At 53.7% G+C, this 15,334-nt stretch overlaps 5 protein-coding genes across 5 annotated transcripts; 4 read left to right on the top strand and 1 right to left on the bottom strand.

The window, feature by feature from the left end:
• Positions 1–3,464: 3,464 nt before the first annotated feature.
• On the top strand, positions 3,465–3,824 carry CPAR01_15050 (uncharacterized protein; the record flags this gene model as incomplete). The annotated part of the gene is made up of 1 exon (XM_060499300.1): positions 3,465–3,824. A coding segment is annotated over one exon (360 nt), but the record flags the coding sequence as incomplete, so codon positions are not given.
• A 2,870-nt stretch (positions 3,825–6,694) lies between these two features.
• Positions 6,695–8,329, top strand: CPAR01_15049 (uncharacterized protein; the record flags this gene model as incomplete). The annotated part of the gene is made up of 3 exons (XM_060499299.1): positions 6,695–6,719; positions 6,772–7,546; positions 7,639–8,329. 3 exons carry the CDS (start codon positions 6,695–6,697, stop codon positions 8,327–8,329), a joined length of 1,491 nt encoding a protein of 496 aa, XP_060342224.1.
• Positions 8,330–9,208: 879 nt separating this feature from the next.
• On the top strand, positions 9,209–9,589 carry CPAR01_15048 (uncharacterized protein; the record flags this gene model as incomplete). The annotated part of the gene is made up of 1 exon (XM_060499298.1): positions 9,209–9,589. The coding sequence occupies one exon, from the start codon at positions 9,209–9,211 to the stop codon at positions 9,587–9,589; it is 381 nt and encodes a 126-aa protein (XP_060342223.1).
• Positions 9,590–12,043: 2,454 nt separating this feature from the next.
• CPAR01_15047 (uncharacterized protein) lies at positions 12,044–12,400 on the bottom strand (the record flags this gene model as incomplete). The annotated part of the gene is made up of 1 exon (XM_060499297.1): positions 12,044–12,400. One exon carries the CDS (start codon positions 12,398–12,400, stop codon positions 12,044–12,046), a length of 357 nt encoding a protein of 118 aa, XP_060342222.1.
• A 158-nt stretch (positions 12,401–12,558) lies between these two features.
• On the top strand, positions 12,559–12,997 carry CPAR01_15046 (uncharacterized protein; the record flags this gene model as incomplete). The annotated part of the gene is made up of 2 exons (XM_060499296.1): positions 12,559–12,590; positions 12,790–12,997. The coding sequence occupies 2 exons, from the start codon at positions 12,559–12,561 to the stop codon at positions 12,995–12,997; spliced, it is 240 nt and encodes a 79-aa protein (XP_060342221.1).
• Positions 12,998–15,334: the final 2,337 nt, after the last annotated feature.

Here is a 15,334-nt window from a genome sequence, read left to right as displayed (position 1 = left end):
CACAGCAGCAGCCAGCGACTGATTTTGGGCAGCTTCTTCGGCCAGGATCGGTATCCGAGGTGCTGCTGTATCCTCCCCTTGAGTAGTCGTGGCTGGTCTTCAAACAGCAAGCCAAAATATCCGCACACACACACACACTGCTCGCCTTGCCTGCGGCCAGATCTGCGACCGCCGCCCGGGCTGGTGGGTTCAGACACGGGATTAGACGCGGCCAGTCAAGCCAAGGCGCACGTTTTCCCTGTTTGGTGCGGTACTCCACATCTTCCACCACTTTCTTCCACGTCGCCCGCCCACGGACAACACCGGCGAGGGCCGTACCTAAGATACCCTGTACTGCCAGCCGCCAATAGGGCAGACCCAGAACTGGGGGCGCGAGCTACCGAGGGAGGGCTGTACGAGTCAACCTGGACTACAGTTAAGCCAAAGGAAGTAAGGGGCATGCGAATGAACAAATGGAGTTACGACATTCGGAAATGGTAACTCAGTCGATGTTCTTGAGGCAGAGAAATTCGACAGTCTGAGCCACTGCACTGTTTGTTCTGCCTATCTATCGGAGTCCTCGAGGCTACGGCCCCTTGTTCGGTATGTGACGAAAGGCGATTCCATCCCACAGCGTGCACCAACAGTGGCTGCCCAGACGAGGCACAGCCTGCTGTACTACTATCAGCGACCTGGATAGGAAAAGGCTTTCAGCAACATAGATACAACGGAACCCGCCTTCGCGACACGGAGTGCCAGTTTGCCATTGCATACGGATACACCAAGCCCGATTTCAATAATACATGCTTGTACGCTGTTTTTCGAGATGGCTCCTTGCAAAATATCTCCCCGTTTTGACCACCCTCTGACCATCTGCCCACCCATGACGGACAGAGCACACGGTCTAACTCGGACAACACCCGAAGTTTTAGGCCCTGGGCGACGGAGTGAAGTGACAACAGACTCGCGGCAACGAATTTGAATCACCAGAGCGGCCAATTCGACGGACCCTTACCTTCTTGTGCTAATTGATCTTCCAAGCCACGAAGACCTGGGCCTGCGGTCCCAGTACGAGCCGCCGACCGCAGGTCCGCAGCCGATCCTTTGTTCTGTTACTCTTGATACGTTTTTGCCGGAACCCCAGACTGCGCTCCTTCTTTGTCACGAGGTCATCCGAATTCAACGATCCGGCGCGAGCCGGAGCCATGCTAGGTATGACGAAGGAGGAAGAAGGGGGGCGGGGGGCGGAGCGCCATCCGTCGTTCTCTCGGGTACCCAAGTGATAGCATTGACGGCGAGGGCCCGCAATAACCGTCATGGCTCAGAAGTATTTCCCACCACCGGTGGACAAACAAAATGGCTATTGGGTTTGTAGAGACGAGGGACGGCGATAGTGTATCACGCATGCTGTGAGAGCTGCAAAGAGATTTCGGCCGAACCACACTCATCAGCAGTAAACGGGCTGAGATTCTTGGCCTTTGCCGACTCGAACCGACAATTTTTGCTATCTTCGCATAACGATAGAAGACACGCAGTCGCGGACTTGCATCACCCCGCCTTGTTTGTTTCTGCCTTCTTTCCTCTTGCTTCTTCTTCTCTTCTTCTTGTTTTTTTGCCGCTTTCTCTTTGTCCCACCGTACCTCTCTGTTCAACCATGCCGTACTCTCCTCTATCTCTCCTACATATGCAACCATCTTCGGTGGTCTTGTATGATTTTGCCAGTGCCTGTTTCGGCTTCTTGGCTGGATATTCATTGAGATGTTGCGACTGGCGAGGGAAAGCTGCAGAGGACTATTTTGCGAATTTGGCATGGCAGCATACCTACCCCAAAGAAGACTGGTTAAGACAGAAAAGCTGCCCATATCAGGAGTCGCTGAGAATCGGTTACGCACTTATCCCAAGACTCGCCTCGTTGTTTGCCAATTGTACAGCTTTGGAAGTTTTTTTTTTTTTTGGGGGGGGGGGGGTGTTTTAGTTTTTTTTTTGGGCTTCGCATAGGCATTGGAGATCTGGGGTGACATGGGACATAACACGCTGAACTGTGTGTTTGGGGCAGAGCACCCATCCCTTGGGACACTACAGCCGGGCTCAATTAGGAACCAAGAAATTTTCTTCTCGGGCCGTTTTGTTTGCCTCCAGCGTCGTAACGTGCCGTCCTACGTCTGGAAAAAAGGTGATTATTTCGCCCTCGGACGGAAAAGACGCTGAAACAGATACAGGTGAAGCGAGCAAAGAGCCCAGAGCAGAACAGAAGCCGAGTCTCCAAATCTTGGTCTGGTTGGCTAACGCCGAGGAGGGCCAGCTGGACTTGTTCAAGTCTAGATACCTAGCTGCACGCACTAGTGTCGAGTTAAGCCGGTGTTGTGTAGCTGACGTTACCTCGATGGGTTGGCTTGTTGTCGGCAGGCGAGAAGGGAGAGGGAAAAGGGCCTAATGCCCGGCCGTTTTCTTTCCACCCCGCCGGCGGTACCTTTCGTCTTGTCTTGCCTTGCACCTTGGTATCTTGACTTTCTGACTTTGGTAGGAGGGGTTGTGGTGGTGGTAGTAGTAGTGGTAGTAGTAGTGGTAGTAGTAGTGGTGGTAGCTCAGCTTCTGCCCTCCAATTGTCGGGTCCCTGCGTGGTTTTTTTCCCTTTCTTCCTCCTCCTCCTCTCCCTTCTTTTCGTCTGCTAACATGTTAATTTCTGCAAATGGGCGGCATGGTGTGGGCTCTTGGAGGCGGTGGATGATGGCAGGGTATCGTATCCGTAACTGCACAGTACGGCGTAGGTGGTGCTGCAAAAAATCCATCATTTTACCGACAATATCTTACCACGGGCTCATAGTACGTACCTGGTAACGGGGAACTAAAGGCAGGCAGCTCCCCAGCTGGAGGCGGCGCCGGTGTTGGAGCAAGACCACGGCCCCTAGGTAGAAGAAGGGGACCTAAGGGGAAGGGAGGGGATACTCCCGCCCACGATAAAGTCACCCATTGGGCGGTGCGACATGATCCGTCCGCTGTGCCATTCCCGCTCGGGTCCACTTTGCGCCATCCACACTCTGAATGTATGGTGGGAGCAGGGGGTGTATGTACGGAAACTAGAACCTGGAGCACATACGCAGTACATACGGCGAGCAAGAGATGGGTGAAAGGGGGGGGGGGCAGAGGGAGGGCGGAAGCAGAGCGATGATGAGAGAGAGAGAGAAAGAGAGACAGAGAGCGAGAGCCATGGGGAGGGGTGTGTGTGTGTGTCTGTCTTGGTACCTGGGTGTATATGTGTGTGTGTGTGCGGTAGTACTGAGTGACAGCAGATTCCCATCCCATTCCCATCTGGTGCAGCTTGCAGGTATAGGTAGAATGGCGCAAGGGCTTTCGGGTTAGCAAAATAGGAGCAGCAGCGACAAGGTAAGAAATGCAGAGGCACCAGGAGAAGGAGGAGCAAGGAGTAGGACCAGGAACAAGAAGAGAATGTCGTGTTGGTCGTGGGTTTGGCCTTGATCGTCTTGTCGATTGCATCTCACTGGTACCAGGTGACCATTTGTCTTGCGCGCCGACAAGTTTTGTTGCAGACGCTCACACTCTTTGATATACCTTACCTTTCTGCTGGCCAAGAGATTGATTCTCTTCGCGGCCGTCTTCATCCTCTCCATGTTCAGGACTGCTACACCCAGGTATGGATACTGTCGTCATCGCCACCATCAGCGGAAGTTCTTCAGACATCATCTACCTTACCTTACTGCACCCCAAGCCGCATTACCAACCCTTCCATCCAGATCCCATCATCTAACCACCTATCCGCACCCGCACCGCACACTGCCGTCTTCCAAGGTACCCGAGGTTTGGCACCCTGTTTGCCTCGTACCTGAACCTGGGCCCGGACCCGGACCCGGGCCTACATCTTCTACACCCTGCGTGTTCTGAGCCCTGCCCGGACAGCGTGCCTTTTGTCTGAGGGTGGTTGCTTCAGGATGATTCCCCTCTCTCCTCTCCAGCTATCGCCGTCACTCAGCCGTTCTATTCCCTACCAATATCTCATCCCATCTTCGACAGTGCGCTGCCTAACTCCAGTAGAGGCAAACTCCCCGGGTTAAGCGGCCAAGGTTGCATCCAGGAGTAGTATCATGGAACGACTGCCATTTTACCTCCATCTCGCATACAACCGCCCGTGTTTATTGCACACCGCACGCTGGACCAAGACATTAGAACAGGACAAAACAGGAGCACTGCAACTCAATCTCGAATAGACAACAAGCGACCGGCAATAAGGCTGCAACTTTGATGTGGCTCCTCGCGGTCGGTACCTCAAGGTCTTCGTGTCATATGGTCTCCGAGTACCTTACTTGCCATCCAAAGTTCCTAAGAGACCCTTTATGGTCCGCAACATCAGTCAAGAAAGAAATCGAGTCGAGTGCCTACAGTCGGCCTTTGACTATCGCCAACCTCACTACCAAACAACACCTTGAGGGGCCAAGAGAGTGAAGGCACACCAAAAAAAAGACCCAAGAAGAAAAGACAAAGAAAAAAATTACGTCGCCCCCCAACACCAGGTTTTGGCCATCTGAGCGACGTTACTCAGATTTGACGCGCATGCCGTCCGATTCCCTGCGCAGCGGCAACGGGACTGTCGAGGAGGTTACGGTGCGGCACGCTTCCTTGCCTTACACTGCCTTTGCCTCACCACACTTCAGCATCCGCCAGATCGTCTGGCGTATCCGGCGTGTGGGCATTTGAAGAGCATAGGTGCAGGGTCTTTTCGTACCTCGCTATACCGTCTGGCATACGCAGCATTATCTCAATAGTAGGTCAGTGGTTGTGAGATGTGAGATGTGTGTGAGTGAGTATGTGGGAGGAAGCGCAAAAGCAAATAAGAGTAAGCATAGGGTCAGAATGAGTGAGTGAGTAAGTGAGGTGAGCGAGATGAGAGAGCAAGAGAGACAGTGTGAGTTTGCAGGTTGTGTGAGTGTCCGCATATCTGCCCTGCCGCTGTCTCTCTCTCTCTGCTTCCGTTACTACACTACTGTTGTGACCCTGCTGTTGGGTGCCCTTCCGCCATCCTGTTCCCATGCTCTCTTCATCAATCCATCAGGTATTGTTCCTCCACCACACACACACACCCCTGGGCCGGGGGAGGGGTGGAAGAAGGGGGCAGGGGAAGGTGAGCCACACCCATCTCACACGCAAAGAGTAGAAAGATACGTACCGGGGAGAGGAGACTCGAGGCTGGCACCCCATGTACACGATACATGCAGTACGTACCTGCCTTACCCTCTTGGTTCCCATCCCAGGGCAGTGTCCCAGTGTCCACACTTCAGCGCACGCCTTTTTTCCCTGGCTTGACTCTTGAGACCTTTGGGACCTTGGGACCTTGGGTGGGATCCATGAGATCCTTGGGACATGGACATGGGTACCTGTACCGCGTCTTCCCTGGCACTTTCGTCCCAGAAAGTGGATGAGAGGGTACCATGCTGCGGTACCTCCCCTTCCCTTTCCCTTTTCCCTCCCTTCCCTTCCCCTTCCCTTCCCCTACCCTTACCCCCCGTACCGACCGCACCGCACCGCTCCATGCCCATCCAAGTCCAAAGGTCCCAAGTTCCCAGAGTACGGATGCTGGTCCCATGGTCCAAGGTCCAAGGTGGTCTACTGTCTACACAGCAAGGTAGCTAGATACGGAGTACGGTACGGTACGGTAGAGGCGGTACGGGGTACTCGTCAAAGGTACGGATACTTCTACCTCACGCAGTAGCGCCTCTTTCTTCTCTTGGTTTCTTACATCTTTGGCACAATCCCTCTCCTGCCACTCCACCGCCAACCTGGGCCTTACCTACCCTTTTTACATTACTTTACCCGCCTTGCGCCTGCTCTGCCTCGCCTGCCTTACCTCACCTTTCTCTCTTACCTCTCTTTCCGTTTACAAACCTTCCAACCTCACCTCGAGCTGTCTGCGCCTGTCGCTCCTTGTCTTTCTGACTTGGCTCTCTCTGCCCTTTCAACCTGCCGACCGACCGCGCATACAATCCTCATCCATCATTATATCTCATCGGAACAGCATCGCAAACCCCCTCCTCTCGCTTTTAGGTTCTCTGCCGTCGCAAGGAAGGAGAAACTGAATAGGGACAGGAAGAAAAAAAAAGAGGAAGAAGAAGAAGAAGAAGAAGAGGGAAAACAGGGACCGCAACATCGTCCTCGTCACCATCAATACCTTCATCCTAAGAAGCTTCACCGTCTGCACAATCAATTGCTTGCTGCCGTTGCTGCTGCTCCTGCAACTGTTGTCTCTCACCGGCAAAACACAAGTCGCCGACACTCCGGGATTGTCTCCTACTTAGTAGTACCTGACTTACTCGGTTTGATGATCCCAACCTGACCTCACTTTCATTCCTCGACAACAGCGACACTACTCAAAGACGCATTCACTCACGTTTATTCGGCTATCGTCATTGTGAGAGTCGGATCATTGCCAAATCCGCCGCCACTTTTAAAATTAATCATTCCAGCCACGCGGTCCAACATCCGTACCGCCCCGTTGTCGAATCTCACCGTACTTACCTTTCACGCACTGAGCTGCCGCTGCTTACTCTTGCGCCCGCGCTCTCCGACGGCTTATACGACACCCGCTATCTGTACTCGACTCCAAAAATCCCCCCACCACCGCCACCATTCTGTGTGCGCGTGCGCTTCTCGAGTCAACCGACTTGGCTGGTTGCGCCCTCTTCTATCCGCCACAGCCCGCTTGGTCATGATTCTTGTCCTTCCCGTGCTTGGTCGGAATTATTTGCTAGCAGGGTTCAACAGATAGGCCAACCTAACGCGCAGGCCATTATCGCATCTCGCCTCAAGGGCCCCTTTCAACCACACCACCAACTACAAACACCACTCCACGACACCCACTGCTCGCCAACACGATAGCATCGCGCGGCGACGAGAGTGCAGGTTCAGTCGCGGCATCCGGGCGGACTCGCCGCAACCAGAGCATGGCAGAGGAGCAAGGACGAGGGCCGCCTTCTACACACCGAGAAGACGAAGGTCGACACCAACTTCCCCCCGTGGGAGCACCCGAAGACCCAAGATACCACGACGACAGACATCATAGACCCAACATGGCCGCACCAGTAACACTTCCCTCCATTCAGGATCCCCACGGCGCCTACGGCCAACCAGCCTACCCGAGGTCCTACCCTGGCGATCCACGGGGTGACCCGCGCGCCGATCCGCGCGCCAGCAATTACAGCGCCTCCCCGAATTCCGTTAACGGCTACCCGCCGCCGCAACCGGGTGGTCATCCGCCGCAACTGCCGCCGTTGCAACCCCCGGGTGACCCCAGATCTCCCACTTATCCTCCCCCGCCAGATGGAAGGGACGACTACTACAGAAATCGCCAGCCTCCGCCGCAGTATGGCGACCCCTACTATCAGGAGTATCACAACCGCCAAGGCCCGCCTCCTCCGGGTCGCTACGCCGACTACCCTCCGCCTGGCCCTGGTGGTCCACGATACGACTACCCACCAGGCGCACCGAGATACGACTACGGTCAAGGAGGCCCTCCCATGCAGCAAGCTGCCCCAAGACAACGAACCTCTATAGCTTGCAGGTACTGCAGAAAGAGAAAGGTACTTCTCCCCCAAAGTGATGCGACAGAGAAACTCTTTGAGACTAATTTGGAATGCTTCAGATTCGGTGCAGCGGCTATCAGAGTGCGCCTGGCGGCAAATGCGTAAACTGCAGCAGGATGAACCAGGAGTGCATATTCCAGCCCGTATCTTCGTCTAGTTCGACTGCATTTGTGCCCGTGTCGGCCATCCAGGGAGGTGTTCCACCGGGAACGCCGCTCTATGGGGCTTACGGGCAGCCTCTACCTCCGGGTTCGCTGCCTCCGCCACCGGGCCCCCAGGGTTATCCCCCTCAGCCTGGCAACGGCGGTTACTACCAACAACCACTCCCTTCTCCAACGGGCGGCTACTCGCCCTACGATGCGCAGCGTGGAAGGCGGCGGCCGAGGGACGATGAAGTTGACGAGCTCCGACCTCCGCCACCCGATCCGAACTCTGCAGACGATCCTCGACGTCGCTCACCAGCCTCGAGCTCGAATCACAGCAGCCCGGGAGGCTACATGGGCTACTCGCAAGGCGGTCATCCCGGATATGATCCAAGAGCGCCTCCGGCTAGACATAGCCCTGGACAGCCGGCGGCAGTACCTCACCCGCAGACGGGAGACGAGCGAGCCGCGGCAGCGACCCAGCGACAAAGCAATTCCTCCACACCAGCAGCATCCTCGAGCTCGGTTATGAGCTTGAATAACTTGGTGGACACGACTCCAAATGACATTGACAGGAACATGCTGGGAAGGCTGAACCGTCCTCCAGTGAGAAAGTGAGGAGATGAGGCGCATGGAGGGGGGGAGAGCGTGATCCTTCGTCTTCAGGGGAACCTAATTATTCCGCGGATATCGACCGCCACAGTCCGACGCAAATAGGAATGGATCTGCTGGCCAGGTACTCTCTTCGCTTTGGAAAATCTCTCCACACGACAACCTTGGAGACTACGCTTCCACCTCGATTATTGCGAGCGATGCCGGCGAAAGCGGCAACGACGTCAAGAGATCCATGCGATTGAACTCAGGTTGCATACATTACAAAGTTCATGGGAAACGCATATCGGTCTTTGACAGGCATAGGCAGGCGGGCATGAGCTTCTGTAGCAAGTGAGTTTCCATGATGGAGGGGGGAATTGGCGGGAACGGCTTCCAGGATCAGCCAAAAAAATAAATTCCACGGTCAGCATCGTCTTGATTTTCGATTTTTTGGTGTTTGCTGGGGGCTGGCTGAGGTTGGGAAATGGTGGGAGGTTTTTTGCTTGAGCATACCATACGCGGGTTTCCCGAGATCCGGGAAACTGGTCCTTGCATTCTTATTTGCTTTGTTCTACACCTTTTCTTTTCGTACACAGTCATTTCCCAAAGGAACGGAAAGGGTTAAGATTGGTCTGCCTCACGGCACACGTCTGTTTTTGATTTTCTGTCCTGCCTTTTTACTCATTTTAGTACCCATTGCCCGACACGCCACACATGCTGGAGTGTTGTATTTTTCATGTCAAAACCGCTGCGTACCTTTTTTTTTTTCATTTCATCTCGTATCTTTACTAGTATCCCAAACGTTGAGAGAGTATTACGAAGGCGAAATCGCGCAAGCGATGCAAAGGAACTGGGCGGCAAAGATATCACACAGTAACCTTATCATTTTTATCTACATCCCACATGAATTGGATGCGTTTTATTGTTTTCCCTCCCCACCCCCCATCATGTCATGTTGTGTTTTTCGTTCTGCAGAAGTCAGAAGTTGGCAGCACCGCGAGGGCTACAAAAAATTCCGAGGTTATTTTTTTCTACTACTACTTCATTCCAACGATTCTCTCTACTCATGATTGTCATGTTCTCTCTCTCTCACATAGCAACACACCCACACAACCCGACAAGGTGTGGTGTGCGGTTTGGAAAGAAAGTAATGAAACAAAAAAACACATTTTTAAGAAGCCAAGCGTAGCATTGCCACTATTGTCACCATTGTCTGTGGTTATTTCCTGTTTCTTGCTTGTAAGAGGTCTTACAAGCCAAAAAGAACAAAGCAAGGAAGAATGAGTTTTGTGCCAAAGCTTCAACGTTGTTTGCTGAAGATCTTTTTGACTCTTTGCTGTCGTTACTCGCCTGTCTTCAAGTCCGTAATCCCGAGGGAACAAAAAAATAATGTGTGTCCCACCCCCCATCTATATGTGACACGTCATATTGATCCGACGGTTGAAAAGGGCTAAAGGTAAGGGAAAGGAAAGGCCACACAGGCGACTAATGCTTTGAAGGGAGAGAAGCACGGACAGATCTTCCGCTTTAGCAGGACATAACAAGGAAGTCGAGACCAGTAGTTTCCCCGTCCTTTAATATCAGATTAAAGCTTCTTCTAATATCGATAAACGTGCGTTCGCGCGCTTGGTGGAGGGGGGATGGGGGGAAGCTTTGTTTTTTCAGCACTGATGTTTTTTTTTATGACTGGTGACGGGAACCTACCTACCTAAAGCAGGGAGGGGAGAAGAGAAGGGTAAGGGGAAATGGGAACGGGGGAAGAGGGAAAGAAGATGAGGAGCCACCACCGCTTGTTGCCGCGGCCGCCGGTGCCGCCGCCGAGTCTACCTTCGCGGCACGGTACTTCCCCCCTCTTCCACTTCCACTTCGACCTCCAATGACCCCCTCACTTGGACTCATGAGTAAGAAAAGAAGAAGAAAAAGAAAGGAAAAAGGAAAATATGTTGTTTGCTGTGCGCATACGGGCAGAAAAAAAGAGTCCTGGGGGCCGGACCGCCGATGCTGTCTAACTCGGGGACCTAGCCTGCCTTTGCCTGCGTCCTTTCCTACAACCAAGCCTCATTCTATCCTCCTACTCCGCAGAACCCAGGCACACGGGGAACAGCGGCATCAAGCATGGGGAGGGGGGGGGATGGAAAGGCGACCGTTTCGGCCGTCCGTCCGCGGCGCGTTTCTAAGGTTCCTTTTTTTTTTTGTTATTGCGGGAAGGGATAAAACCAAACGTAAGTGTTCAATGGTCAAAGTAGGTTTCCACTTCATGGGGACGCGGCGGCCGGCGGCAATGGCACGGCACGTAACGAACGGGTCTGTTGGTGGTTGGGTTTGGTCCAAAAGTGTATAGTAAACTGGCGGCGACGCTATTGGGGACTTTTCGGATTCCGGAAAGGCATTTGCCAGATGGGGGGCCAGAGTAAAAGTGATAGAACTGCCGGTGTGTGAGGTGTGAAATTATCCATTCCTCTTAGTTTGAGGTTCTAAGTAAGGTAGCTTGGTCCATGGTATGCCGGTCTTTCTTTCTTTTCCATTTTCTTTATTGTGCTGGCTCTCTTTTCTCCTTGTCAGCTATTTTTATGAGCAGTACTGTTTTCCAAGAGCTTGGTCGTGAGTTTTTGAGTATGGCGGCTTGGTATCATCCCTCAAAGCTCAAGCGTCGGCAGAGAAGGAGAAAAGAGTCAACGTCACCGCGGACAAGTACCCCAAAACAAAAAAAAAGAGTCCTAGTTGATACTAAAAAGTCCAGAAATAACAAGCAAACTAAAGACATCTTCGCTTGTTGTTTTCCATGGTTTCTTCTTCTTGTTCTTTGTTCTTTACGTCTGCGCCTGGGCTGGTGTCTTTCGGTACTTGGGAAAACGAACCAACACAAAGGGGGACGGATCCTAACCAACCAACCTAAACTGCCCCCTCGGGCCCCCCCATCTGCGCCCCCCTTCTCCCCTCAGGAACAAAGGAAGAAGAACAAAGAGTAGCCTGTCAGGGAGAATCACGAGGGAAGAAAACAGTTTTCCAACAAGGACGGAACTTGAGGGGGAGGAAACGAGAGCTTCAATACAACAGCACAATAGAAGCAAAGGACTTTTTTTTTCCCCTCCAGATCTGCAATGTTCAAATTTTACTCTGGGGGGTCCACTAAACCTGAAAGACACGATTGTTCGTTCCCACATGGCGTCTCTATCGATATGTCTCCCGTGCCTGGTCACTGGTGTCTGTATGGGTGGTTTGTATGGCGTGTGCGGTGTGCGGTGCGGGAGGAGGCGAAGAGGGGAGGAGGGGAGGGGCAGCCTGCCAGCCTGCCAGCCCAGAGGAGAGAAGCAGAAGAAGAACAGGCGCCGTTCGAGGCGAACCGGATTCAAGCTAGGTACATTTCGGAGGCCAGTGGACGAGGTGGATGAGTGGACGAGAGAGAAACTTCGAGTTCCTCTTTGACAGGCCCCTCGTTGCCGCCAATCCATTTGTCGAGAGGGAAGAGCTTTCGGGGACCCTTGGCGCTAGTCCCGGGTCTCCTCTCCTGTGCTCTCTCTCTCTCTCCTCGCCTCTTCACCTCAGTTCTCTCCTCTTACTCGACGAGTCGCCTGCCTTTTTTTTTTTTTTTTTTTCCGTTCCCCGCGCGGCGGCGGGCCAAAACGAACGAGAGAAAGAGAGAAGGGGAAGGGATGAGCCCATGAGTGGTGTCCGGGCTTCGGTTGGCCCCTCTCCGCAATCAACGCTCATGGGGACCTTGGATTGGGTTGATCCTGGTTACACAAACCTGCGCGCGAGCGAGAGCCAAAGGGGGTGGTGTATACACGCCTGTCTCTCAGGCAGGGGAGGGGCAAGGAGAATGCCGTTCGCCAATATCGAGCACTGTGGTCCGAGGAACCGACCAAGTACACTCGAGTCACACACAATACAATACACACGCCATCCTTGACATAGGCATCCAAACCACGACGCCAAAAGAGAGCCAGAATCGGAAGATGACTCGACGAGGTTGAAGGAATATGAAAAATTCACTCGTGACGACGAGACAAACCAAGCGGAAGCCGCGAGCGTGCATAACACACGTACACTCACGCGTCTACCTCGTTGCACCGTCGCCGAGAAGGAACGGTACATAGGGCAGGCAGGATTCGAACCGGTCAAGAGAGCAGACGGCCGCTTACGGCGGTACCCATGGACTAGGCGTTGTCTGGGGTTTGTATGGCAGCTAATTACTCACATGAAGTCTGTGCTTGATAGATGCAAGCCAGGCGAGGTCGGAGCGCAGCAACGAGATGTCAGACTCCAAGTGTCTTTGCGTCCGTTGGTAAGCGTGTAAGTGTGTGTCCGAGCCTTTGCAGCTTTTGCAGCTTTTGCAGCCTCTTCCCAACGGCGAGCCCCAAGAGTACATGATGCCGATTCTTTGCAGCAACGCTAGGGATTTTGGGCCGTCGGGCTTGCGCGACATTGGGCGGAGGAGGAGGCGGAGAGAGTGCGCGGCGACCCAATGTACTAACGCAAGACAGGGAACATACCACCATTGATGAGGTCCCTGAATGCCTCGTAGCCCAGATAGGTGCCTTGGCTCAAGATCCAAGTTCCTTGCCCGGGCGGCCAGTAGGCCGGTTGGCGGAGAAAGGAGTTGCCTGCCTGCCTTCTAACAGTAGGCACCGGCCGTTGATGGGGCCGAGGGGTAGACGGGGCACGGTGAACAAGCCAGCTGAAGGGAGATAAGCCGCCGGCAAGAGAGATGAGGTGGGCTCGTCGGTGTCATGTCCCTCCTTGTTACGTGAAATTCATACACTTTCTGGCCCGCGACCCCTGCGGGACTCTTGTACCTCGCACTCTGACGGGCTGCGAAAAGAGAACACCTCTTGTCCTGGAGGATATGGAGTCCGCAAACACATAGTTGGATCGACATAAAGACACTCCTGGTAGCTAAGCGCATGGCCTTCGTTTGCGTGGAGAAGAGGAGATAGAAGGAGGGCCAGGGGGGGCTGAGAAGTACCAAGCAGACTATTGGCGCAGCGTTGCAAAATCATACTTGCAAAGAGGGATGAGGACTCGATGCTCAGAGGCCTAGGCTCTGTACAAGCGTTCATGGCGTTGGACCTGTGATGTGATGAATGCTAATTTTCAGCAGCCCACACCCGTTGTCCTAGGTAGATTTCAACGGAAGAGAAGGGAGTGGCTTGCCGAGCGCTGTCAAGACAAAGGCAAAAAACAGGCTAGAGAAGGCTCCATAGGTAGTAGAGCGCCCGTCGGCCGACCACCAGGCTCCTGGGACACTCGGGAGGGATGGCGGCGGTGACGATGGGCCAAGCGGCTGGCTAGCGAGGTTCAAAATGAGAAAGAGGCTAGAGTTGAGTTCGATCGAGGCACCCTATCTGACGGTACGGAGCGGGCTGGAGGAGATGGCCTGATTTGGCGAGGGCCCAGCACTAGTATTCATAGATCATGGTGTTCAGTGGCTCTGCTTGATCCGGAGAAAAGGGGGCTGATCTTGGCGATGTGAGGAGTGAAATATACGGTGTGCAATGTCCAAGACGACAGGGGAAGTAGCGAGAGAGGAGCGGAGAAGGTATGGAAGTAGTAGGATGCAGAGGCATAGGGAGTGGGATATTGCGGTTGCGCACACCGACATGGAGGAGGGGCAGGGAGGGGGAACCGAAAGAGAAGTGATGGATCTGATCGTTTTCACTGGCAAGTACCTATACCTTTAAGGAGGCGGAAGATACCAAGCGACAGCCAGCGGTGACGGTCCGGGACCACCGAAGGAGAAAAAGAGGGGGAAATGTCCCTATTCACAAACAGAGACGATGGGCGGGTCAGGGGGCGTGGACGCTGCACGTTCGTCTGGCCTTGAGATGCTCGGATAGACCTTTGGGTTACATCCTGACGTGCAGCAATCTTGCAGGGCGACTGTCCATCCGGAAGCATCAAGGTACGTCCGTTCAAGCCCTGCCTGGATCGCCGAGTTCGAAAAGGTCGAGATGCAGTATGCCCTGACCGTAAACACAACGGGGTGTGATATAAACTGCTGTCCTAGTCCATCATTCCCAATTCTCTGGTTTGGTTTGAGGGCTTTTGTGAGGCGGTTCGGAAAATGTCACATGGTCTCAGAGTCATGCGGCCGTCAGCGCCTCCATCCATGGATGGGTTTTGCATATGCCGTTGACCGTATACAGACTGATATTCCGGGACAAGCCGGCGATCTGACATGCGTCGCGCTGATCCAGGGACTGTGCGGCTTCGTACAGTCAAACTGAACACGGTGAGGGTGTCGACTGTAGGAAAACCTGGGAAGCCCGAGACAGAGATGAGAGTAAGAATGGGAGGAAGAGGAGATACGAATGCGGAGGTCAGACGGTGTACCAGAAAAGATGACGGCAGGACAGGAACGTGGGAAGGGGGCGTGAGGGGAGAGTGGTTAGGACACGGCGTGCTGACCGAAAACGGCGACGCTTCTGCGTACCTGACTTTGTCCGATTTTCCAGCCCGTCCTTCCCGTGCTGCGCAAAGGTAAGATGTACATTGAGGCTTTCCCGAACCGGCTGAATGGCGTGTCGTTGTGGAAAGTACGAACGTTTGAGGCGCGCCGGATCAAGAACGAAACAGACGAACGGCCGTGGAGGAAGGCGGGAGAGCGAGGACTACCGAGGAATGGGAAAGCTGGTAATAGTACGACAGCTCTAAGGTAGGAGCAGGTCAATGTGCTGGCTGGGAACGGAAAGTCGACTGCGCTGAGCTCGTGGTGCTGCTTCTTTCTATCGGTTTATGCGACGAGAAACAAACCTTGGTGCTCGGCTCGTGACAAGTATTATTTTCAAGCTTTTCTCCAATGTGCAGGCAGCCCATTGTACGCTCCCGATTTCGCCTGTCCTTTTCTGGTAGCAGAATGGTCATTATTCAATTATTCCTAGTGTTGTTTTCGTCTCCTGGTATCGTCTGGAGTGGAGTGTGGTGTTGTTTCCAACTCGACCTATCCCTGACATCAACATGACGTTGGTATTCAAACGCGTCAAGGCCCCTTTCCAAGGCGAGCTTCCGTCCTGCACGAATCTTGGTCAG

The sequence above is a fragment of the Colletotrichum paranaense genome (genome assembly GCF_030867605.1).
Source record: "Colletotrichum paranaense strain IMI 384185 chromosome Unknown Scaffold_17.1, whole genome shotgun sequence".
Lineage (NCBI taxonomy): Eukaryota > Fungi > Ascomycota > Sordariomycetes > Glomerellales > Glomerellaceae > Colletotrichum > Colletotrichum paranaense.
This window is presented reverse-complemented; position numbering and strand designations above follow the sequence as displayed.